At 42.6% G+C, this 24,483-nt stretch overlaps 2 protein-coding genes and 2 long non-coding RNA genes across 4 annotated transcripts; 1 reads left to right on the top strand and 3 right to left on the bottom strand.

Moving 5' to 3' along the window:
* The first annotated feature begins 2,312 nt into the window (after positions 1–2,312).
* On the top strand, positions 2,313–6,767 carry LOC137039815 (uncharacterized). Its single transcript, XM_067415088.1, has 5 exons — positions 2,313–2,643; positions 3,427–3,662; positions 3,761–3,945; positions 5,847–6,576; positions 6,753–6,767. Exons 1-5 carry the CDS (start codon positions 2,388–2,390, stop codon positions 6,765–6,767), a joined length of 1,422 nt encoding a protein of 473 aa, XP_067271189.1. The 5' UTR covers positions 2,313–2,387.
* A 535-nt stretch (positions 6,768–7,302) lies between these two features.
* LOC137039664 (uncharacterized) lies at positions 7,303–8,790 on the bottom strand. Its single transcript, XR_010897750.1, has 3 exons — positions 8,460–8,790; positions 7,950–8,164; positions 7,303–7,440 (listed from the first exon to the last, which is right to left on the bottom strand). It is a non-coding gene; the product is annotated as an uncharacterized lncRNA (long non-coding RNA).
* Positions 8,791–18,503: 9,713 nt separating this feature from the next.
* LOC137039814 (FAS-associated factor 2-like) lies at positions 18,504–19,818 on the bottom strand. The gene is made up of 6 exons (XM_067415087.1): positions 19,714–19,818; positions 19,311–19,412; positions 19,161–19,229; positions 19,028–19,075; positions 18,826–18,951; positions 18,504–18,701 (listed from the first exon to the last, which is right to left on the bottom strand). Exons 1-6 carry the CDS (start codon positions 19,816–19,818, stop codon positions 18,504–18,506), a joined length of 648 nt encoding a protein of 215 aa, XP_067271188.1.
* Positions 19,819–20,640: 822 nt separating this feature from the next.
* On the bottom strand, positions 20,641–23,828 carry LOC137039828 (uncharacterized). The gene is made up of 4 exons (XR_010897768.1): positions 23,779–23,828; positions 22,346–22,503; positions 22,131–22,250; positions 20,641–20,683 (listed from the first exon to the last, which is right to left on the bottom strand). It is a non-coding gene; the product is annotated as an uncharacterized lncRNA (long non-coding RNA).
* Between the last annotated feature and the right edge of the window lie 655 nt (positions 23,829–24,483).

Below are 24,483 nucleotides of genomic sequence, written 5' to 3'. Positions count from 1 at the left end.
TGCGCATTTTTTCACAGAATGTTCGTTTTTTTTTTTTTTTTTTTTTTTGGTTAAATAAATAGCCTAAGTAATATACTAAAACCAAAAGACACAATCGGACAACATGTATATATAAATGTTACTTTTTTTGATCGAAATTATTACTGGGGAGTGGGGATAAATAGTCATATAGGCTCTTCCCTAGCGTCCCTACTAAATTCTACGCCCTGCCACAGTTGTAATATAAATCATAGGGCCGGGACTCGATTAAAAAAATTAATCTAATTAATTAGAGGCTTTGTAATTAATTAATCGAAATTAATCGCATTTTAATCGCATATAAATATTTTACCTGAGAACAATGAGAAGTAATTTTTCACATGTATTTTTAGTATACCATTGAATAATGACTGAATACATAAGCTTAATCAACAAAATATTGTTTATTTATTTCAGTCCAGCAGACCAGTGCAATGTTTGCCATTAAGTGTAGCAAAAGCATATTTGTGATATTTGAGGCTCGATGTGCTGCGGTGATACGCACATTCCTTGTTGTATAGCAGGGGTGTCCAATCCTGCTCCTGGAGGGCCACTGTTCTGCTGAGTTTAGCTCTAACCCCAATTAAACACACCTGTACCAGCTCATTAAGGTCTTATTAGGCATACTAGAAACTTTAGCAGTGTATTGAGGCAAGCTGGAGCTAAACTCTGCAGGACGTCAGTGGCCCTCCAGGACCGATTTTGGATACCCCTGTTGTATAGCTTGCACACAACCGTGCTCTTGTCGACGCTTCCATCATTTCGTTTTTTAAAACTAAATTTCCCATCCACGGGGCCAAGAAAAGCGGTCTCATCAGCTTCTTCGTTCATGTTCACTATGGTTTGTTGTTGTCATGGTTGTTGTCGTGACTCATGAGCGCTAGTTGGTGTTCCAGTATAATCGGTCCGTCAAAACTCATTCATTGAAAAACGTTCCGCGGGGCAAAAATAAGTGCGATTAATTTTTTTTTTTTTGCGTAATTAATTAACGCGTTAAAGTCCCGTAGTTAATTAATCTTAATTAACGCGTTAAAGTCCCGGCCCTAATAAATCATAAAAAATATTTTCTACAAGAGAGATTATAGCTATTAATTTCCAACATTTAGGCCACCACAGAATACAATAGAAAGTGATATGTTCTGGTCATGAGTAGTTTAAAATGGTTTCTAATTTATGTTGAATAGGTGCGAGATGATAGGAATCAGGATAAAGAATGACTCGCACAAATCTTAATCTTCTCACACTTTTTGGAGCGTGCTGGTGAACGCGCACAGAGCCTATATTCGCGCGCCACGCATGCACAACATAATAAATCCTGCTTCAGTCACGTTATTGCGCCGATAATCCGTTCGTATACGGGAACTCTCCGAACTGGCGATGTAATTAACCTCGCCCATTAATATACAGGGACATATTATCCCTTACTTCTCAGCGTGAGAAATACAAGGTGTGTGCGTGTGTGAAATGGCCGGTGAACTTGACAGCCCTGTAATGCAGTGAAAAACTTATCTGAACTAATGCGCCTGACAGAGAAACGTCGGTCTTCCCCAGCATGAAAATTTGCGTCTATTAGAGTTTTCAGTTGAGCCAAACTACTTTTGAGTTCGTTGTTTGTGTCTGGTGATAGCAAATGTTCAATTCTTCCGAGATTTCTTTCACAGTTTTCAATTGAACGACGTTCTCTCTCTCCACAAATCCCCTGTGTGAGGGCTCGTTCAATTTCATGCCATTTTCTGGTGGTTTTTTCGATTACAGCCAACGCCATTACAACTTCTTTCTTCTTCCATTCATAGAAATAAGGAAATGAACCCACTTCTTCTTTGATTATGGCGGAGAGGGGAAATACGTATTTATGGATATCTAAAATAGGTCAACGTCATGCACAATAATTTGCACTAGTCAAAATGGCGTTTGAGATATCTTTGACTTTAATTCTGCCTAGGCAAAACTGAATAAGAGATATCTGCAATTGTCATTTAAGATGTGTGACGAGTTGAACGTCGTTTTCAATGACGTCATTGCAGATATCTGTAATTCAGTTTTGCCTAGTCAAAACTGAATTACAGATATCTCTATCTGTCATTTCGACTAGTCAGAATTACGTTACAGATATCTTGAATGACAATTTCAAATATCCAAAAATTTATTACGACTAGTCAGAAAGACGTTGTTGATATCTACAATGTTAATTCCGGATAGCCAAATCTAGCTTTTAAATGTTAAAATGGCTTGCGATAGTTGCGTGACGTGAAACACGTTTCCTCAGCACCACCCACTCCCCGCCTCCCTAGCTAACAACCATAGACAGTGCTAACAACTTTAGTCTGCTTTTGTTTTAAGAGAGAAAATATATGAAGAATTATTAAACCATGGCGGCAGCTGTTCTCGACAAAATAGCAAGAAAGTGTCAACAAATTGAAAGAGCTCAAAGTCAGGGAAATCAAAGTGAGCGCGAACTGCGTGCGATAGATGATTGTTTAAGAAATGCACAGAGAATTTCATATTTGCTACCTCCTGAGACATATGAAGAGTTAAACAGAAATCTGAATGAAATTCGAACAATGCTGTCAACGCATTTGCAGAGTGAGGGAACCACAGCCTTTTCTGTATCTCGAAGTAGCTCAGGTGAGTTTATGGTTTTAAAGCTATGTCCTGTATCTGCAGTAAAAAGCTTTATTTCGAGATGCATCTCGGAATAAAGCTCGTTTTTTTGTTTTTTGTCTTGTTTATGTGTTTGTTTATTGTCTGCGCTTTGAACATGACTCATGACGGTAAGTTAGCCATGGTACAACTGTAACTTTCCCCGCATTAAAAGTTGTCTTTAAAGTGTACATGCTATAATATTCAAAAATGAATAAAGTTATAATACACATTCAAATCTATATACCTTTTGTACACAATACCTATAACGTTAATTAAAAAAATGACAACAATAAACTGTATGCCTACATAATTTAAACATTTTAGAAGAAAATAAGGATTAAATAAATTATTTGAATGGAATGTTACTGAAAACGCTAATGTTACTGATAAGGTTCCACACACAGGCCAGGCAGTCCATAAAAATGTATTTGTAGCCTGTGACATTCAGATCATCACACACATCAGTGTACCTTATTTATGTTTAAAAAATAACAGAAACAGACACTCCCAACAGGTCAGTTTAATTTTCATTTGTCTGGTCAAGTTCCATGAGTCATAAAGAAATTGTATTTCTTAAAAATTTGTACTAAAGAAAACAGCATTGAAAAGGTAATTTAAATCTGCCATCACCCTGTTTTTAGACCATTACTGTTCCATTCTTTTATTTCTTTCCATTTTTATTTGTCACCATTTTTCTAATATTATACTGCTTGCCATTAGGAGCTGCATCTCAGTAAAACAAATATATGTTTCTTTCAATTGCAGGTAGCCGAGGTAGACCAGCCATTCAAATAACACGTGACCAAATTGAATTTTTAATGAAGCAAGGTCACACAGTCAAGCGAATGGCAAAAATGTTAGGGTGCTCATCCTCATTTTTGTACAAGAGGTCCAAGCTGCTTGGTGTATCAATCAGGAGTAGAATGTCACGAGTGGATGATGAAGAACTTGAAAATGTAGTGAGACGACTCCAATGCCAGTATCCAAATACTGGAAGTGAGGTAAGCCTCGTTTGATTTCAATTTAAGGTCTGTTTTATCAGTTCATAAACAAATTATAATTATTTATTTATTTTTTCAATTTAATGCAACCATTTTAGATGATGCGAGCCTTACTGGTTGCAGAAGGATTGAGGGTTTCCCGGCATAGGGTTCGTGAGATGTTGGTCCGTATCAATCCAGCGGCTGCTGCAAGGAGATGGAGTAGCACAGTGGCTAGAAGAGTTTATCATGTGCCCTGTCCTAATAGTCTTTGGCACATTGATGGCAACATGCGCCTCATAAGGTTAGTTTATTGTAGGTTTTGTCCTGCTAATGCAGCATGAAAATGGTGTGACAGTGCATTTCTGCAATACTAAATTATAGCCTAGTGTAGACTTGCATTATCCAATTCTGATTTATAGAATCTACAGCCAAAAATGTTTAGACACATGCAATTACCACAAACTAAGCAGCAATTGTAAATCAGAATACTACGATAACATTATAACAGTTCATCATATCGTCCTGGCCTAAAACGACTAAATGTTATCATTAAGACATTTTAGATCCAAAAACGTTTGTAAAATAGAAGTGGGAAGTTCGGATCATTTTACTGACTCTGCTCTTTGACTCTCGTTCAACAAAATGAACAAATCTTTTTTCCAAGTCATTACGTTCATTTAAGCAGAATATAATTAAAATATTACACGTTACATTTTTCAACACATTTAGTACTTATGGAATAAATAAATAAAAACTATAAGCTAGGGCTGGGCGATATGGCCCCAAAAAAATTATCACAGTATAATTTTCCATAATGAGTCGATATCGATAAATATCACGATGAATGTAAAATCTTAATTTCTTTAAAGTTTAAAGGCATATGCGTAAAAGATGTAGAAAACAGTCAGTTAACTGTGGTTCTCTTCACTCTCTCATTTTTCTCGCTCCACTTCACTCCGCTCCTCCAAGCCTGTCAGTTACCGTGACTATAAACAGCACGTGCAGCACCCAGAAGCCCGATCTGCAATACACATGCACAGAAATAAGCATAGCTCGTGAGCATTGTATCGAGAATTTATCAAACTCTTGTTATCATTTTATCGTTTATATCGTGATAATTATTGTTATCGTTTTATCACCCAGCCCTAACTATAAGCTAATGCAGTCATGACCAAACTTTGAGAATAAAAATGATTAATATATTGCTTAGCTTGCCTCACCTCCCGATCCAAATCATTCTTTCTTTAGTCACTTCACATTTAATCACGTCTGATCCCTAGAAAGATTAGTACACCTCTTGTGACTTCTGGTTCGAGCCGTTAATTTTGTCATCATGTCTGATCTGGGCCCCTCATATGTAATACATGCATCTGGAAACAGAAGAGATTAGTTCATCTCTCAAGTCTTCTCGTTCAAGTCATTCTTCGGGTCTGACTCTGAGGCTCGTTCTTTTGTCACATGAACGCGTTGGTTCAGTCTCTCACAAGTCACAACCTATACATCATTACAGTCGTATTATTGACTGCATGTTTTAATATATTTATTATTATAAAATCATCATACGGGCCCTATCCATTCTGACCAACCCAGTGTGTCCAGGATTCATAGGAAAATCAATTATTGTAGGCCTACTAGCAAAATAAATAAATAAATAAACTGAACTAAAAAAACAAAACACAAAAAAATAATAACTACGCACTTGTTTGTGAGGAAGGTTGTGAATTTACTATTTCTGTGTCCAACATGGCTGTCACGTCACGTGACAAAAGAACGAGACTCGAACCGAAGACCCAAGAGAACAAATCATTTCTGTTTCCGGTACAGACTGCATAGCCTTGTCTATGGGGCTGGGACTTGATGAACTAATTAATTCTGTTCCCTGTACAGAACATATGGGATGTTGTGCATGCACGGTCAACACAAAATGAACAAATCTACACTGTTGCCCTACACTTCCTCATTTCTTGATCATTAGACCCTGCTTTTTTCATCATTTATTTATGTTAAAATAAAAGATTTGTTGAAACAGTTCTTGATAATTTGTGTAAAGGTTGATTTGTTCACAATTAAATTTAAAGTGTCTTTTGTGACGTCCTATATAACAGAAACCTGAGAACTGTGAAAAAGTGGGACCTCTTTGTTCTTCAAACTGTTGTATCTATAATATTTAACTTACATTTGTATTTGTATTTTTACTTTTAGATGGGGCTTTGTGATTCATGGTGCAATCGATGGACATTCACGACTAATCACATACCTAAATTGCAACACTGACAACTGTGCCAGTACTGTGCTGTCTCAGTTTATTCAAGCAACATGCCTTTACGGTCTGCCCTCTAGGGTAAGGTCAGATCATGGTGGTGAGAACTTACAAGTGGCCTTGTTTATGAACCTTGTACAAGGACTTCAGCGCCGGAGTCACATTACTGGGGAATCAGTCCACAACCAAAGGATAGAACGTTTGTGGAGGGATGTATTTTTACATGTGCTACAGTCCTTCTACCAAATGTTCTACAGTCTTGAAGATTCTGAACTGCTTGATCCTAGCAATGACCTTCATAAAATTTCGCTCAGCATAGTTTTTCTTCCACAGATCCAAGATAGACTACAGCACTTTAAAGAGGCATGGAATCACCATGCTTTGCGAACAGAAAACAATAAAACACCAACACAGATATGGACAGAAGGAATGCTGTCAAGGATAGGAACTGACAGCACAGCCATCAACAATGTGTTTGGAGACGATCTCTACAGGCCAGAACATTTTAATGAACTCCTGGCTCAACATGGCATTGAGTCTTTGCCCACAGCTGAAAATGAAGAAATCCCAGCTGTAACTGTTGTACAGCCTCAAATTAACCTTACTCCTCAGCAAATGGAAACGGTTTCCCATGCTATTAACCATATTACAGATTTAAAGATTAAGTTTCAGGTATGTTGTGCAGAAATTGCTAATGTTATGGTAAACTAGTCTAGCAGATTAGTTTTTTTTAAAGAATATCATTCTTTTGTAATATATTATGTAAAAGTTTTAACTACAAGAATGCTTTGTTAAAAGAATAAATAGATGCTTAGATGATGATATTGAAAAATGATTTTCTATTAAAGGTGGTGTACAAGTGAGAGATCCTAAACAAACAGTTAAAAATTAGCAATGTAACAATTGTTTTTTTCCCACAATAAACACGGACATGCATAATGCAATGCATTTTATTTTGGAACGGATGCACATCTCAACATATTTGACTTCAAGGTGCTTCTTAAATGGAACTTTAAATTAATAAAAGCTTCACTCAGTTGTAAATGTACCTAAAATTACTTTGAGTCAAAAGGTAATATTAAAGCTTAAAGCATGAGACTTCTGTAAGTCATAAATCATTGACAACATTTATTTTCATTGCTGAACTAATCCTTTAAAAGAGGGTGGGTGAGTAAACAGTGACGATTGTCATATTTGGGCTAACTCCTTTTAACAACAATACCAAGATACAAACTCACCACAATGCAACAAAACCCTATCCATTATGGATGCAGTTCTAAATTTAACCATTTCAGGCAACACCAAAATATGGACTCTGCACGATTCCCTCTGTCATGTAGGTCTTGAACATTTCATATTCTGTGTGTATCGGCAGCCGTAGTATGATTAGGCAAGTATTGGCCTCTGGAAAGATTTTCCCGTCTTGATGGAGGAACTCTATTTCTGGGCGGTGGGGGAAACCCAGAGGTGGCACTGTGGAGGCTCCAGTGGCAAACTCCATTATCATCTCAAGAGTGACTCCATTAGTCTCTCCCTCTGCAAAATATATGTACAGAAAATCACAAACCTCAAAAGACTAACCTATTATCAAATGTGTGGCACATGCAGTTCTTTGACAGCAATATTTTGATCTAAACAGAGTTAGCCAGCTGTCTAATTAAGAATACATCTAGCTGCATGGTTTCTATATTTTGTCCGATTACAAAAAAATACAATCCTAAGTATTTGTTCTGCATAATTGTTAAATTCACTACAAATAAGATAATTCTTCATTTCAAACACTTGTTTTCTTAAAATCCAAGTTACTTTTTTTTATGAATAAGTCATTGGTCATAGACGTTTTCTTTGGCATTCTAGCTATTAATTTAACTGCATGTGTCCTGCTCATAATGAAACAGTCTGAATATAAATATTTACTGTGATTGTAGTGATTCAGGACAAGGCACAAACAATTTGGACAATGGATTTACGTATTTACTCATTATACTATAGAAATTAAAAAAAGACATGGCATACATTTACCATTACATAAAAACATTTTGTACCTTCAACATCGATCAACCAGTCCCTCCAGTAGCATATGGTCTGGTTTTCCTTTGCCCTTCTGTTGCTGCCTTGTGGGGAAAAGTTCACATAAAAAAGATTGCAGAGGTCCTTTGCTTGAAGGGGCTTCTGCTCATTGACGAACATGTCATAAAAAAGTGCAGGATATTTCTGCATCTCTTTCAGCAAACCGAGAGTTTGCAAGCCTTCTGAAAACCTGCTTAACAAACATAGCAGTCAAAGGGAGTTTTAGGCTGACGATTATGTTCTCAGATTCAGAAAGGAAAGGCTTAAAAATGTACTTCACCCAAACATTTTTTAATTCTGTCATTAATTACTCAGGTCAACAAAAGGTGTTCTATCATGACAACTCACAGGAGATGTTAGCATGGTAGTATCTTTATTTGTGTTCCCGAAGTTAACTAAAGTCCTTGGGTGTGGAAACCCATGAGGGTGAATAATTAACTACAGAATTTTAATATTTGGGCAGACTAACCCTTTAAATCACTTACTGGTCCAAGGCAGCTCGCAGTCTTCCATTCACAAAGAACTCTGCAGCTGACTGGACAAGAGAGTTCCTTTCTGTCAGGTGTGATATATATCTCAAGGCACCAATGATACTTAAGCTGTCTGCTGCTTCTATAATGGAACAATTTGCCTCCTGAACAGTTGTTGCTTCCTGTATCTAAAACAGTTGTGAGAAAAGCAGTTTTACAATTGTGAGAAAAACCATCTGTATCGGAAGTGTTGAGCAAAGAGAACCGTTCGGCCTGATGGTGGAAAAGCAGCTCTAGATGCCATGTTCTGTTTGACACTGATGCCTGCTAATGTACCTAACTGATTTTGTATGTACTTTGAAAGCTGTAACTCACAATTAAGGTAAGGGGCATTACATTTCTGACACACACTTGTGGTGTTTGGTCAATCACAATGCACTGGGTCAGCTGACCAATTAGAGCAGATGAAAGGAGGGGCTATGAAGAAAACGTCACATTTGAGTGGCTGGGCATGGGGAGCTACAATAATGCACTGCATATGAAAAATAATGTTTTCTTTAACATTGAAGCATGTCAACACATTTTGCCAAATACACAAAATAAGCATTATATAACACATTTAAACAATTATTTAAATTCTCAAACATCTCTGTACCTTGATTAGTTGCTCCCTAAATGTATGATCTTCAACCTCATCCATTGAGGCAGGGGATGTTGGCATACCACAGATCTGCTGAAAAAGCCTTTCGGAGAAGAAATGTGGGCCAACTCCTCCATGGACGACACAGACAGCAATCATCTTCCCCACTGATGCATACAACCTATTCTCCAAAGCTAAAGTAAAACAGATGAAATATTGATGCTAGAAATTCCTACAGAACCATAATGAATACTTTTTAAAGTTAATATTTTACCCCTCAGTCATCCCAGATTAATTTTTGTTATAAGAATGCAGGAGTTCTGATCATAATTTGCAAATTATGCATAATTTTAAATGCAGGTAAAAAAAAGTTGTCATCCTTAAATTCTACAGTCTATCATTTTCTAATGTAACTGAGGAAAACTGAGACATTTTTTAAACAGATTCATCTTTTTGACTCTTTGTATGTCTCATCTTTGTCCAAATTCTTTTTGAACAACTGCAAATTATATAATCAAAATTGTTTACTATAAAGTTATGACTGTGAGATAGAAACGTTATAAGTCAACTCTACCAAGTTAGATATTATTTCTGAAACAATCAATGTTTTAATAGTACAATGTGAAACTTGGGTAATTAGGTTTTTCAGTTCATGAACACTTAAAAAAAAAAACACAAGAGATCAAAAAGACTGTTCAACTGTTAAGGTGAAATCAGAAAAGGTTTCTGTTTTAACAGTACTGACCTTGTGTGTCTAGAGCTAAATTCCGGTCTTTCTCATGGCCCTGAAAGACATTTGATTGATGGATGGCCCGCATCAACAACCGCAAGTATTCTCTAGTAGGGCCGCCTTCATCTATTGCCCCTTCCCCATTTTCCTCAGCATCAACAAACACTACATCTAATTTTGCTTGTGGGTTGAATCGTCGCCTCTTGACAGCTTGCAGGCTACACTGTAGTATGTTTTCTCTGAAAACATTTATTTGGTTTGCTGTTGGGCAGATGTTTCCATCAATTTGGCTTTGCAGTTTTTTTAGAATGGTCTGTAGGTCAACCCTACAAGAGACAAAGATTTGGATTGTTTTTAGTCAAATGCAGAACATTATGGTATATTTTAGAATTTAGCTAGTTGCATAAAGCCCCGCATTCTAGTCACAAAGCAACCTCATCCCATTAATTTTAAATTAAGAGTTGGTGGCTTTGTGTGTGTGTGTTTATGTTAATTTGCGAATGAATACAAATATTTTATTTTTTAACTGTTAGTAAATAAGCATATATAGGAACATACTCATTTAGGGCCACGGACCTCCCTTGATCCATTAGGGATAGATCTACAATGTCTGATGGCTGGGGAGATGGAGAACGTCTCGGTTACGTATGTAACCCTCGTTCCCTGAAGGAGGGAACGGAGACGTACGTCAGAACTGAACCGACGAATGGGATCTTACTTTAGAGACCAATCCTACTTCGAGCATCTAACAACGAGCCAATGAAATTTGGCATGCGATCACGCATTCCACGCTCCGCCCCGCAGCGCGGGTATAAATAGGAAGTGGAATGGTAGATCAGCGCTTTTCCTACTGAGGAGCCGAAAGGTGACCGGACTCCCAGCGGAAGCACAGCATCTGGCGACGGGACGTACGTCTCCGTTCCCTCCTTCAGGGAACGAGGGTTACATACGTAACCGAGACGTTCCCTTTCAGTCGGTCACGTTCGACGTACGTCAGAACTGAACCGACGAATGGGATCCCTATGGAAAACGCCAGGATGCTGGCCCTTCCAGCGTCCTGCTTGAGCGCACTGCACCGTCTAGTAAGGTACGGAAGTCAGGGCTCCAAGCAGGGAGTACAGTCACTGCTGTTTCTGCAAGACCCACTCAGAATGACTATTGGATAACGCTGGGAAAGCGTGCCTACCTCGTACTTGAGAGAGAGGGTACGCTGCGGGGCCACGTCCTTCAGGGAAGGAGAGGTGGCAGAATACACATAAGGACTAACCTGGCAGGGTAGTGCAACATATGGCAGTCTCTGGGGTGGTTCCAGCCTGATTGAAGGGGGGGAAAGAACACGCCCAGAGACGACAGAGCGGGCTCTGTCGAGGGAAAGACACGGGGCTAGCCCGAAGGGTAGCTGATACCGTGGAAGAATACACATATGGGGTTGCCGTGAGGGAACCGCTACATATGGAACCCAGCCTACAGCCACGTTTCACAAGCATACGGGTGCAGGCCTGGCGTCAGACGGTCCGCAACGTCTGACACCGGAGGGGTGACGGAGGAGCTCGACAGGGTTAGCCGGTTTCCCGGGGAACACAACTGGAGACAATAGACGCACGTATCCGGCCCAGAGGGCGGGAGTGGCGTTTCGCAAGCCGACACTTAGAACGGGCACTTAGCGCTCCTGGCCACTGGGGGCGAGGATGCGGGAAGATACCGGCTCTACACGTAAGCTATAGAATCTAGCAAACGTGTTAGGTGTCGCCCAGCCCGCAGCTCTACATATGTCTGTCAGCGAGGCGCCTTGCGCCAGCGCCCAGGAAGAAGCAACACTCCGAGTGGAGTGAGCTCTTACACCGGACGGGCAAGGCACGTCTTGGGACTGGTAGGCCAAGACTATAGCATCCACTATCCAGTGGGCTAACCTCTGCTTGGAGACAGCCTTTCCCTTCTGCTGGCCTCCGTAACAGACGAAGAGTTGCTCTGAGGTCCGAAGGCTTTGGGTCCGGTCAACGTAAGCGCGAAGAGCGCGGACCGGACACAGCAAAGCCAGGGCTGGGTCTGCCTCCTCCGAAGGCAGCGCTTGCAGGTTCACCACCTGATCCCGGAAGGGAGTGGTAGGAACCTTGGGCACATATCCGGGCCGGGGTCTCAGGACAACGTGAGAGTTACCTGGCCCGAACTCTAGGCACGATTCGTTGACCGAAAGTGCATGCAGGTCCCCTACCCTCTTGATCGAGGCCAATGCCGTCAGGAGCACTGTCTTCATTGACAAGATTTTCAGCTCACAAGACGCCAAAGGCTCGAAGGGAGGGCTCTGAAGCTTTTTTTTTTTTTTTTTTTTTTTCACTAGAGCTAAGTCCCAAGAGGGTATCGAGGATGGACGAGGAGGATTTAGTCTCCTCGCACCTCTGAGGAACCTGACGATTAGGTCGTGCTTCCCCACGGACTTACCTTCTACTACATCATGGTACGCTGCTATTGCTGCAGCATATACCTTGAGGGTGGAGGGAGACAGCCTTCTCTCCAACCCATCTTGCAGGAAGGAAAGCACGACACTGATCGAACACCTTCGGGGGTCTTCCCGGCGGGAAGCGCACCACTCAACGAACAGGTTCCACTTCAGAGCATAGAGGCGCCTCGTAGAGGGGGCTCTAGCTGAAGCGATGGTATCTACGACAGCTTGTGGTAGTCCATCTAGAACCTCCGCGTCCCGTCCAGGGACCAGACATGAAGATTCCAGAGGTCTGGACGCGGGTGCCATAGCGTGCCCCGTCCCTGAGAAAGAAGGTCCTTCCTCAGGGGAATCGGCCAAGGAGGGGCTGTCGCGAGGAGTGTGAGTTCTGGGAACCAGGTCCGGTTGGGCCAATACGGCGCAACTAACAAGACCTGCTCCTCGTCCTCCCTGACCTTGCACAGAGTCTGTGCAAGAAGGCTCACTGGGGGAAACGCATACTTGCGTAGGTCCCGGGGCCAGCTGTGCGCCAGTGCATCTGTGCCGAGGGTACCCCCGGTCAGGGAATAGTACCACTGGCAATGGGTCGAGTCCGGAGAGGCAAACAGGTCGACCTGTGCGGCTCCGAACTGGTCCCATATCAGCTGGACCGCCTGGGGGTGGAGTCGCCACTCTCCCGGAGGTGTCGGCTGACGAGAGAGCTCGTCGGCTGTCTGGTTCAGCACACCAGGGACATGAATGGCCCGAAGCGACCTCAGCTGCTTCTGACTCCACAGGAGGAGGTGGCGGGCGAGTTGGAGCAGACGACGGGAGCGTAGACCACCCTGACGGTTGATGTACGCAACGGCCGTGGTGCTGTCCGTACGGACCAGTACATGCTTGCCACGCAGCGGCCCCTTGAGGCGGCGGAGTGCCAGATGTACTGCCAGTAACTCGAGGCAATTGATATGCCAATGCAATGCGGCCCCGTCCACAGACCAGCAACTGCATGCCCGTTGTACGTGGCCCCCCAGCCCGTGGTGGAGGCATCCGTGAATAGCACAGCATGCCTGGACACTTGTTCTAGGGGCACCCCGGCCCGGAGAAACGAAGTGCTGGACCACGGGCTGAAGGTTTGGCGGCAGTAAGGAGTCACTGGGACCCGGTACTGACCGCTCTGCCACGCCCACCTCGGGACTCGGCCATTGAGCCAGCGTTGAAGCGGTCTCATATGAAGCAATCCGAGCGGCGTGACCGCGGCTGCAGATGCCATATGCCCCAGGAGCCTCTGAAAGAATTTCAGTGGGACCGCTGTCCTGCTCTTGAACATATTCAAGCAGTTCAACACCGACTGGACTCGCTCCTCGGTGAGGCGCGCCGTCCGGTTGACCGAGTCCAGCTCCATACCGAGATAAGAGATCCTCTGTGTGGGACAGAGTTTGCTCTTCTCTCGGTTGACCCGAAGGCCCAACTGGCTGAGGTGACTGAGCACCAGGTCCCTGTGTTCGCACAACTGGTCCTTCGACTGGGCTAGGATCAGCCAATCGTCGAGGTAGTTGAGAATCCGAACGCCGCGTTCTCTGAGTGGAACAATGGCTGCCTCCGCGACCTTCGTAAAGACGCGGGGCGACAGGGACAGCCCGAAGGGCAGGACCTTGTACTGATATGCTTTCCCCTCGAACGCAAAGCGTAGGAACGGTCTGTGTCGAGGGAGAATAGACACATGGAAGTACGCGTCCTTCAGGTCGATCGCTGCAAACCAATCCTGGGGACGGATGCATGGGAAAATGCGTTTCTGCGTCAACATCCTGAACGGGAGCTTGTGCAGGGCCCGATTCAGAACTCGCAGGTCCAGGATTGGCCGTAACCCACCCCCTTTCTTGGGCACAATGAAGTAGGGGCTGTAAAACCCCGTCTTCATATCGGCTGGAGGAACCGGCTCGATCGCGTCCTTCGCCAGTAGGACCTCGATCTCTGACCGCAAGACTTGAGCATCGCTGCTTCGCACGGAGGTGAAGAGGATGCCCTTGTACTTGGGTGGCCGGCGTGCGAACTGAATCGCGTAGCCGAGTCTGATGGTACGGATGAGCCAGCGAGACGGCCTGGGGAGACCTAGCCAGGCCCCCAGAGACCGTACAAGCGGGACCAACGGCACCACAGACGTGCCCGGGGTGGGGCAGCGAAGCGGAGTACTCTGGCCCGACTCGGGAGGCCCGGAGGCGGCCCGTAGTGTTGCCTGAGCACTCCTGGTTTGGACAGAGAGTGGGTGAGAAGGCCCGGGGGCGTCCTCGGAGCCCACTCTGCTGTCCACTGCCCGGAGGCAGGGAAGTGAAGCACTCAGCCCCGACCCGGAAGGCCCGTGGGCGGCCCGGAGTGTTGACTGAGTGCTCACAAGAGAGGCAGTGTGTGGGTGAGAAGGCCCGGGGGCGTCCTCGAGGCCCACACAGCTGCCCCCTGGCGACGGGAGGGTAGGAAAGGAGTGACAAGGCCCGTGGGCGTCGCACACTGCCAACCTGACCCTCTTGGGGCCCAGAGAGAGAGGAAATTGCTCTTTTGGTGAAAATGTGGGTACCGCTGGACTCCGGAGAGCCAGCGGCAGAGATGTTGTGACCAGTGTTGCCCCCCCGGTCCTCCTCCGGGGGGGTGGGAGGGATGCGGACATCATCTCCCTCAGAGCAGCTCCTCTTCTCCCTGGGCTGCCCGTCTCAGGGCCGCTTCCCCTTACGCTTGCCGGCAGGTTTGGCGGGCCCTTGGACGGGTTGGGCGGCCCCCTTGCGTCCGGCGCCCTGCTTCGCGGGTGGAGGCTGCTGCTTGGGCTTGGCAGGGGCGGAGGCGGACGCTGGAGGACGCCCTCGGCGACGAGCAGACTGGGGGGCTGCCCCGGGCGGCTGGGTGGAGGCAGCAGCGGGCCGCCGGGGCAGGATGTTTTTGATGGCCTCCGTCTGCTTCTTGGCCACCGAGAACTGCTGGGCAAAGTCCTCGATGGCGTCGCCGAAGAGGCCGGCCTGACAGACAGGGGCGTTTAGAAACCGAACCTTGTCCGAGTCCCGCATGTCTGTCAGGTTCAGCCACAGGTGGCGTTCCTGGACCACCAAGGTGGACATCGCCCGACCCAGGGAGCGGGCCGTGACTTTCGTCGCCCGGAGGGCGAGGTCCGTCGCGGCTCGCAGTTCCTGCATAACTGCCTGGTCGGAACCACCCTCGTGCAGTTCCATGAGCGCTTTGGCCTGGTGGACCTGCAGGAGCGCCATGGCATGCAAAGCTGATGCAGCTTCTCCGCAGGCTGTGTAAGCCTTGCCCGTCAAGCCGGACGAGAACTTACACGCCCGGGAGGGGAGACGCGGGGCGTGCCTCCAGTCCGCAGCGGTCTTAGGACACAGGTGCATCGCAACCGACCGCTCGACTGGAGGGATCCCCTCGTAGCCCTTAGCTGCACCACCATCGAGAGTGGTGAGGATGGAGGAGTCAGTCGATCGCTGGCGTACGCTATACGGCGCTACCCAGGACTTCGTGAGCTCCTGATGCACTTCCGGGAAGAAAGGCACCGGGGCGGGACGCTGAGAACCAGCGCGACCCGTCCCGAGAAACCAATCATCCAGCCGCGAAGGTTCGGGACGTGGTGGAGGGTTCCACTCAAGCCCGACACTTGCGGCGGCCCGGGCAAGCATAGCCGTAAGTTCCGGGTCAGACTCGGGCAACGCTGTCACACCCGAAGGGGGCAACGCAGCCGAGTCTTCATCCTCGGAACCCATTAGCTCATCCCCCGATGCAGCAACCGACATCTGGTCCTCCGCCGGAGCCCCAAAAGAGACGACTGGCGCTCCACGTGGGAGGTCAGCGCGCCCTTCCGGAAGCTCCACCGGTACAGTGGAGGGGGGAGGGGCCCGAGGAGCCGTGAGACCCGTCGGGTTTACCCTGACCGACACCCTCAGGTCCCCACCAAGGTCATCAGCCAAAGTAGTAGCCCTCTGCTTTGCAGCTGGAGGACCACTAGATCGGGGGATGGACGATGGTGTTCCACCTCTTCTGAGGTACTGGAGACGGGACCGCAACACTGCAATGGACATATTCCCGCAATGGGAACATGTCTCATCCACGAACGCAGCCTCAGCGTGCTGTGCGCCCAGACACGAGAGACAACGAACGTGTCCGTCAAGCGGGGACAGAAATCGACCGCACCCAGAAACACACGGCTTGAATGACATCTTGAAAAAGACGCAGGGTCAAACCGTGTTGCTCTTTTGTGAATGGAAGTTTTGCTCTTTTAGTGCTGAAGCACTCAGGGAGATGACCGCGGCTCCACGCAGTTCGATAGTGCAAGCCTGCGTGAGCTCTCAGTGATATGTATGTGTGAGCGCCCAGCGAACCAACTGTAATGTGTGTGTGTAAGGAAACGCTCAGCGAACCAAAGCTCTTTGTACACTCTATCACTGAAGTGACGGTCTCTCGCTGACGCGCCGTATCACCCGCACTGGCAAACTCTTTCACAGGATATTCAAGACTCGTAGTCAGAAAGCTCTTCGTAGAAACAGCAATGAAGACTGTTCGGCTCCGAAGTAGAAAGCGCTGATCTACCATTCCACTTCCTATTTATACCCGCGCTGCGGGGCGGAGCGTGGAATGCGTGATCGCATGCCAAATTTCATTGGCTCGTTGTTAGATGCTCGAAGTAGGATTGGTCTCTAAAGTAAGATCCCATTCGTCGGTTCAGTTCTGACGTACGTCGAACGTGACCGACTGAAAGGGAACTAAGTGGTGTCTCTTCATCAAAATCAATGACAATTGGCTCTGTAGGTTGGTCTTCAAAATTAAAAGAGGTCAGAGCAACTGGAGAATGGGCAGAGGTCAGAGCAACTGGAGACTGGGCAGAGGTCAGAGCAACTGGAGACTGGGCAGAGGTCGAAGCAACTGGAGAATGGGCAGAGGTCAGAGCAACTGGAGACTGGGCAGAGGTCGAAGCAACTGGAGAATGGGCAGAGGTCAGAGCAACTGGAGACTGGGCAGAGGTCAGAGCAACTGGAGAATGGGCAGAGGTCAGAGCAACTGGAGACTGGGCAGAGGTCGAAGCAACTGGAGAATGGGCAGAGGTCAGAGCAACTGGAGACTGGGCAGAGGTCAGAGCAACTGGAGAATGGGCAGAGGTCAGACCAAATGGACACTGGGCAGAGGTCGAAGCAACTGGAGTATGGGCAGAGGTCAGAGCAACTGGAGAATGGGCAGATGTCAGACCAACTGGAGAATGGGCAGAGGTCGAAGCAACTGGAGTATGGGCAGAGGTCAGACCAAATGGAGAATGGGCAGAGGTCAGACCAACTGGAGAATGGGCAGAGGTCAAGGCAACTGGAGAATGGACAGAGGTCAAAGCAACTGGAGAATGGGCAGAGGTCAAGGCAACTGGAGAATGGACTGGGGATAGAGCCAATGAAGACTGAACAAAGGGTGAATCCACTGGAGGCTGGGCAACATTTACAGGGTCACAATGTTTTTCCTGAAATGAAAAGAACAAATAACTAAAGTGACAAAACTGTGATTTAATAAGTAGTGTTGAGTTAAAATTGTTGATTTCTAAAATTTAATCAATTCTCATTTAGACAGTCTGATTCTTAAATCCCAAGAATCAGTCTTTTACTCTATGCTGATTATGCTCTATTCTGAGTTAAAGCCCCACTGAAGTGCTTTGGAACGTGCTGCATTATTCACATATATAGTGTGCTATGTGCCTTTCACCATTTAGAAATTAGTAAATGTGTGTTAACAACGGATAATACAAATTTCAATTGATAACATTTTTTATTTAATATTATCCATGTTATATTTCATCTTAACGGTGTACACTTTTAAAAAGATCCATTACATAATCAACTTTTAAATGCATCATTATGCATTGATTCTAGAATAGTCTTCGCAAGCAAGACCCATAATTTGCAGATCAACATACTACTGATTTTCTGTCAATTTAGTAGCAAATTTAATTTAATGTGGAGGATATTAACTGTGAAAAGATGATTGACAGACCAGTTTATGTCCATTAAAGACCCCAAAGTTTGCCTACTTTTCTCTCACACACTCAAAACTATGTACTTTTTCTTCAGAAAAAGAGTACATACTTTTAGGGCATGATATAAGTAGGCAAACTGGGACGCAGGATTCTTAACAAGCCTTAAGATAAAACTTAACAGGCCATATCAGGTCAAAAATTATGATAATTTTTCAATAAAAGGTAATGCATATGGGCCAAATCAAAATCATTATGAAAAAAAAAAAACTTGCTCAAGTGATACTGTGGTAGTAACTTACCAGATTATCGAAAGGCGACGTCCAAAGGATATACAGTGTAGATAATGGTTTTATTCCATGATCTGAAATTGATCCAGTGGACGTGCTCTCGATAGAATTTGACGAAGTAGCTTCTTGGATTTTAAAAACTTCGCTGGCCATTTCATCTTGTCCAATAAAATCAAACAAGACCTAAAAACAAAAAGCCCATGATGGCAAATATTAATAAAATAAAGAAATCCAGAAATTAGGAAAAATAAGTAAAAAAAATATCTATGAAAAAAAACTTAATCCTTCTTCACAATAAACTTCTTACTTGAATTGGATCAGACATAATGAACTTCCTCTTATTCACATCTCCGTTTGGATATTTGGCTTTAAGAAATTCTCCATCTAGAGGTTCAACACGGGCTGCCATTCGCTGGCGTCTTTCCTCAATGGCCTAAAAAACAAAAAAACAAAAAAATATATATATAAAAAGAAAATTAAACAATAAAATATACAGTGGCAGCACAAACCTTTTTGCGCCTTTCTTCCAGAACCTCATAGCAATGCCTCCTTCTGTCCTGCAATACCATATATGTAATACACATTTTTGTTTTAAACAAAATTGAACCTTGGCAAACAATCTGCGAAAAGTCAAAAATTTACTTTTTCTATATCTGCCAACAGAGAAGCATTATATTCTTCATCTTGTTGGTAACGTATAGCTCGCCACTCCTGAAGGAAATAAAGTACAACTATGAGTCACAAATCAGCATATTTACAACCATTGACAACATCAAACATAACTTCACTCACATGCAGATTTATGGATTCTGTGGTCTCAGCATTGAAGGTTTCATCAAGTGCTGTAGTGTTGGATGGTTGGTTCTGGGGAATGGCTGCGGATGGTGTCATTACCTAAGAGAAAACCCAAAAAAAAAAAAAAAGATTTTGTTAAGAGTCACTGCACAGTAAAGAAGTTACTTGAACTATCACCAACATTAAATGTGCACTGTGCAAAAACATATTATTTATATTTAAATGAAACGCCAATTCAGCTGAATATGTCTTAAAGAAATGGCTCATTTATTTGTACATCTAGGATCAGATTTACTAAACAGGACAAATTAGCATAAAAACACAATCTCATAAATGCATTGATGGATAATACAATTCTGTGGGTGATTTACATACAATTACATGAAATAACTTCACTTACACACAAATTTACAGATTCTGTGGTCTCAGCATTGAAGGTTTCATCCAGTGCTGTAGTGTTGGATGGTTGTTGTGAGTTCTGGGGAATGGCTGTGGATTGTGTCATTACCTAAGAGAAGACAAAAAAACAAAGACAAAAAAATTGTTAAGAGTCACTGCACAGTAAAGAAGTGACTTGAACTGTCACTTAACATTAACTCCCGGTTTCACAGACAAGGCTTAAAGCTAGTCAGACTAAAATGCATGTTTGAACTGTCTCAGCTGAAAATATCTTGCTCTGACAAATGTTAAAATATGTCAGCTCCATTGTTCTGTCACAATATGCACACAAGTAACATTTTCTTGCCCATCATTTAAACTAAGGCCTAGTACTGGCTTCAGCTAAGCCCTGTCTGTGAAACCGGGCCTTAATGTGCACTGTGCAGAAACATATAATTTATATCAAAGTTCAATTAAAGACCAATTCAACTGAACTTGTCTTAAAGAAATGGCTTGTTCATTTGAACATTTAGGGCCAGATTTACTAAACAGGATAAATTAGCATGAGAACACAATGCACTGAAGGAAGTGTAAAGTTCTGAGAATTACTAGTACATTGACAAACATTAGTAACTCACATCATAAAGTTTGGTTATGGCAAAGGAGGGTTGTGCTGGAGCAAAAGTAAATCTGTCAGTAAATCTGGCCCTTAGACTTTGTTTAACATGTAGTGAAGACATACCTGTGAAACTTCTGCTCTTGGGACTACATAGAGCCTGCTCTTTCCAATTGCTTTTTTTAGGTCTTTCACACTATTTGCATGCACTCTTTCTATCTTCTGTCCTTTTCCTGCTCTTGCCAAATGAAAACCTATTAAGTTTAAATTCACAGTTGGGTAGCATTGGCAGACAAAATTGTTTAATTCAGAGTCCAATTTAATTGAATTTTTGATCGTTGGATTCCTCTCCCTGTTGTTTCATGCACTGGTCTACCTACAAAATTGAAAGAACACATAAGCAACATAAACAACAGCTCATCAACTGATCATATACTGTATGTAATAGATCAGGTTTGATATACAGATCACTACCAGGTTTGGTATTTTTCCCGCTGTATTTAAAATATGTTTATGCCCACCAAGAAAATATAATAAGAATGTGTAATAAGAAAATCATTGCAGTGTAGACAGCTCCATTGATTTTAAGTTTTTGAAAGTGTACTACTTTGCATACCATAAATTGACCTAAAGTAATAAACAGCTTCAGTGATTATTATGCCTATTTGCTCACTTTTTTAATGCTGTATTAAGGTTTTTCATGCTACTTACTACAAAAAAAAAAGTTTTTGGTTTAATAAACTCATTAAAATGTGTAGCTGAATCCAAGTGACTATGATAACTATAGCAATTGATGAAACATTACAATCTGATACTGTGTGTCAAATGATCTGTGCATTAAGTCTTAGAGTGTAAAAGCTAAATTATAGATATGTATATATACAGTGGTGCGGGGCGGGCCAAATAACTTCATAAAAGCGGCCCCGCGGGTCGGTGCAGCACTAACAGTTCCCCTGAACACTACAGGAGGAGTTCACATGCAGGTGTTCTTCTGGCGGCGCGTGTGAAATGTCTTCATCCCAGGTACAGTCAGTGGCAGATGCTTTAGCATGTCATATGAATATAATTTCATGGGTTTTATTTTTTTTCAAACGCCAAATAATCACGATGCTCACGTTTACATGCCAGCGTCATTATAGTAGTCTATTGGTTAGCGTTTTCCAGAATCTATATGATACTTCAGTTCAGTGTTTGAGTGGTCGGTAATCACCGTATCAAGCAGGACAGCATCGGTCGGGCACGCCTCCTTCAGCTCACGCCGACGAGCAAACGCTGGTCACATGTTGATCCTCGTCCTGCCTTTAATCACATCACTTCTTCGTTTCCTCTTATTGCTTTCCTCCAACAAAACCTTTTCTTTCTTATTTGTCTCTGCTGTTTCGGACATGACTATATTATCCGACGAACAAAGTTGGGCTCGCACGTCTGAATGTAAGGAAGTGTGTGTGTTGGTGGAAGTGACGTATATGCCGTAAAGCAGTCGAATTTTGTAGTTCTTTTTGTTCTCGGGTTACTACCCGAAACCCGAAGATTAAAAGTACGATTAAAAACGATACAGACCCCGTCAGGCTATGGCAGACATGTCATTTAACCTATTGTAAGTCGATTTATCATCACAAGAGTCTTAAAAAATATATTATGAAGGTTGAAAAGCTACCTAGTGCTGCTTTAAATACTTGTTTTTATGATCTGTCCTGACAATCATTTCTTTTTATGAATAAACAGGCTAAGCTAATGTTTTGAGCAACCTCCATTACAAAATGTTTTTGAAATGTTTTTTTGGAATTACAATTCAAAAAACACTGTGTTACATCAATAGTTACCCAATCCCATGGTCGCAAATCGTTCAAGCTCTGTTGTGGATGGTAAATTCTCAATATCTGGGCCAGAGAGGAGGAAAAGGTGTGTTTGCCAGACAGAATTTTCTTGCCTTCCCGGTGGTCCTGGCATACACAAAAATACACAGTTAAATAATATCTTAAACATTGGTAAATCACTGTTAATTATGCAAATTGTTACATAGCACAGTCCAACTTACTGTGAAGTCGTTGGACCTGACGCCGGAAAAGGCGTCTAGTTGAAGTAAGGAGGTTGTTATTAGTGTTAGCTGAAAGCTGTTGTCTGGCTCTTGAGATGCTGTTAAAAACTCTGTCAAAGATCATCTCTTGATCTGAAGACATGGTGGCTGAGAGAAAACTAAGAAAAATTGCATTTGGTAGAAAATGTTTAAAAAAACGTTTTAACAGGGAAAAAAAAACATAATAAATTGCAAGACAGAAAACAATGTGATAAACCAAATTAACATTAAAATTAAATATTACATACATTTGTGTGGATGAGCATGTACAGAATTGTCTAAAGCTAAAGCTGTGTTAAAAATTATTTAAATAATTGTTTTACTAAATATATACTGGTTTAAAGTGGATTAAATGACTAGGTTAGTCTCCTTGAAGTGCGATGTCAAATACAGATTAAACAATCACGGATTCCTCTTGTTCTTAAATCATATTATATTATTTACCACAAATGACATGTACATGAGCCTTTCAGTACTTTACTCAGTACTGTTTGGTTAAAAGGATCTTGTCCTTTATACACATTGTTCTAAAAAAAACATTTTGAATTAGAATAAAGAACTATTAGAATTTGTAACTAACTTATACTTATAGAAAAAAAGTTGTTTACATACAGTAACGTTAAACACGTTCTCAAACGCATCCGGACCAGGAACTCAATATTGCCTAAAATATCCAGATTTTGTTTTTCTATTTTCATACTTGCTTCTGTATTGAAGCAGGTCTGCAAAGACCCATCGGGATATGACATTAAAGTAAGAAACAGGAAAACAAAACCTAGATATTTTAGGACGCCGCCGGTGGGGGGTTTGGGGAGGGGTAACGGCACGACTACAGAACAGATAGCATGCATTGCCACGTGGAATTCTTTACTGCCAGACTAAGTTACACCAGCACATACCAAGTTCGCAGCAATGCCACATTTTTATAATGAAAGATAAGACAATATTATACATTACCAGCATCGAACATGACGATGCATGGAGCCAAACAGATAGAACATTTTAACAAAAGCATTGGTCTAATCGCAACATTAAATACTCGTTTACGTTCCAACACGAACTTTGAAGACATTTCCACTCACATTTAATGACTATATGGAACAGATCCGACCAAATAATATGAACAAATATGGATAAATATTTAAAATCTAAAAAATAGCATGCACATATCACTGCCTGATATCACTTTGATAATACAATGTATCAACATTACGACAAAATTAAAAACATAAACGTAAATTATGGTGCTAAGATAGTAGTCTAGGCCTATTCCGATACCATCTCTGACAATGACAACGCAAAACAAGCCGTGATTTTATAATAATGCAGTTACTAGTGTTAATAAAATGATATATGACAACATATGACAGTTAGTTTTACAGTATTTTTATTACCTGAAAACCAGGTCAGGCCGTTTTGAGATTTTTTGGCGCGCACCTCGAAGACAATATGAAAAGAAGGCGGAGCTTAGCAAAGGGGTGGTTTGAATACACAATTGAGATATCTATAAAGGAGTTTTGACTAGTCAGAATGTTAATTCCAGATATCTACATTTATATTCTTCCTAGTCACAAAGCTAATTGCAGATATCTCCAAAGAAAGATCGTTCTAGTCAAAAATCAGACAGAGATATCTATAATTAAATTGCAGATATCTTTAAATGAGTTTTGACTAGGAAGAATTCCAATTCAAGATATCTTGTATTAAGTTTTGCCTAGACAAAAATCCAATTCAAGATATCTTCAATTATAATTTGACTAGTGATAAATTATTTGCAGATATCTACAAATGTATTTTAGATATCTTTAAATTTGATGAATTAAAGATATCTTAAATGGGATTGTGACTAGTCAAAACCCAGTTAGAGATATCTCTAATTATAATTTTTACTAGTAATAATTCAGTTAGAGATATCTCTAATTTAATTATGACTAGTGCAATTGTAATTTGAGATATCTCTAATTAGAATTATGCCTAGTATTAAATCAATTATAGATATCTTTAAGTACAATTTCTACTAGTCAAAACTCATTTGAAGATATCTGGAAATATTTTCCAATGGAAGTCAATGGAAGAATGTGACTAGTCAAAATAGCATT

The sequence above is a fragment of the Pseudorasbora parva genome, chromosome 14, assembly GCF_024679245.1.
Source record: "Pseudorasbora parva isolate DD20220531a chromosome 14, ASM2467924v1, whole genome shotgun sequence".
Classification (NCBI taxonomy): Eukaryota; Metazoa; Chordata; class Actinopteri; order Cypriniformes; family Gobionidae; genus Pseudorasbora; species Pseudorasbora parva.
This window is presented reverse-complemented; position numbering and strand designations above follow the sequence as displayed.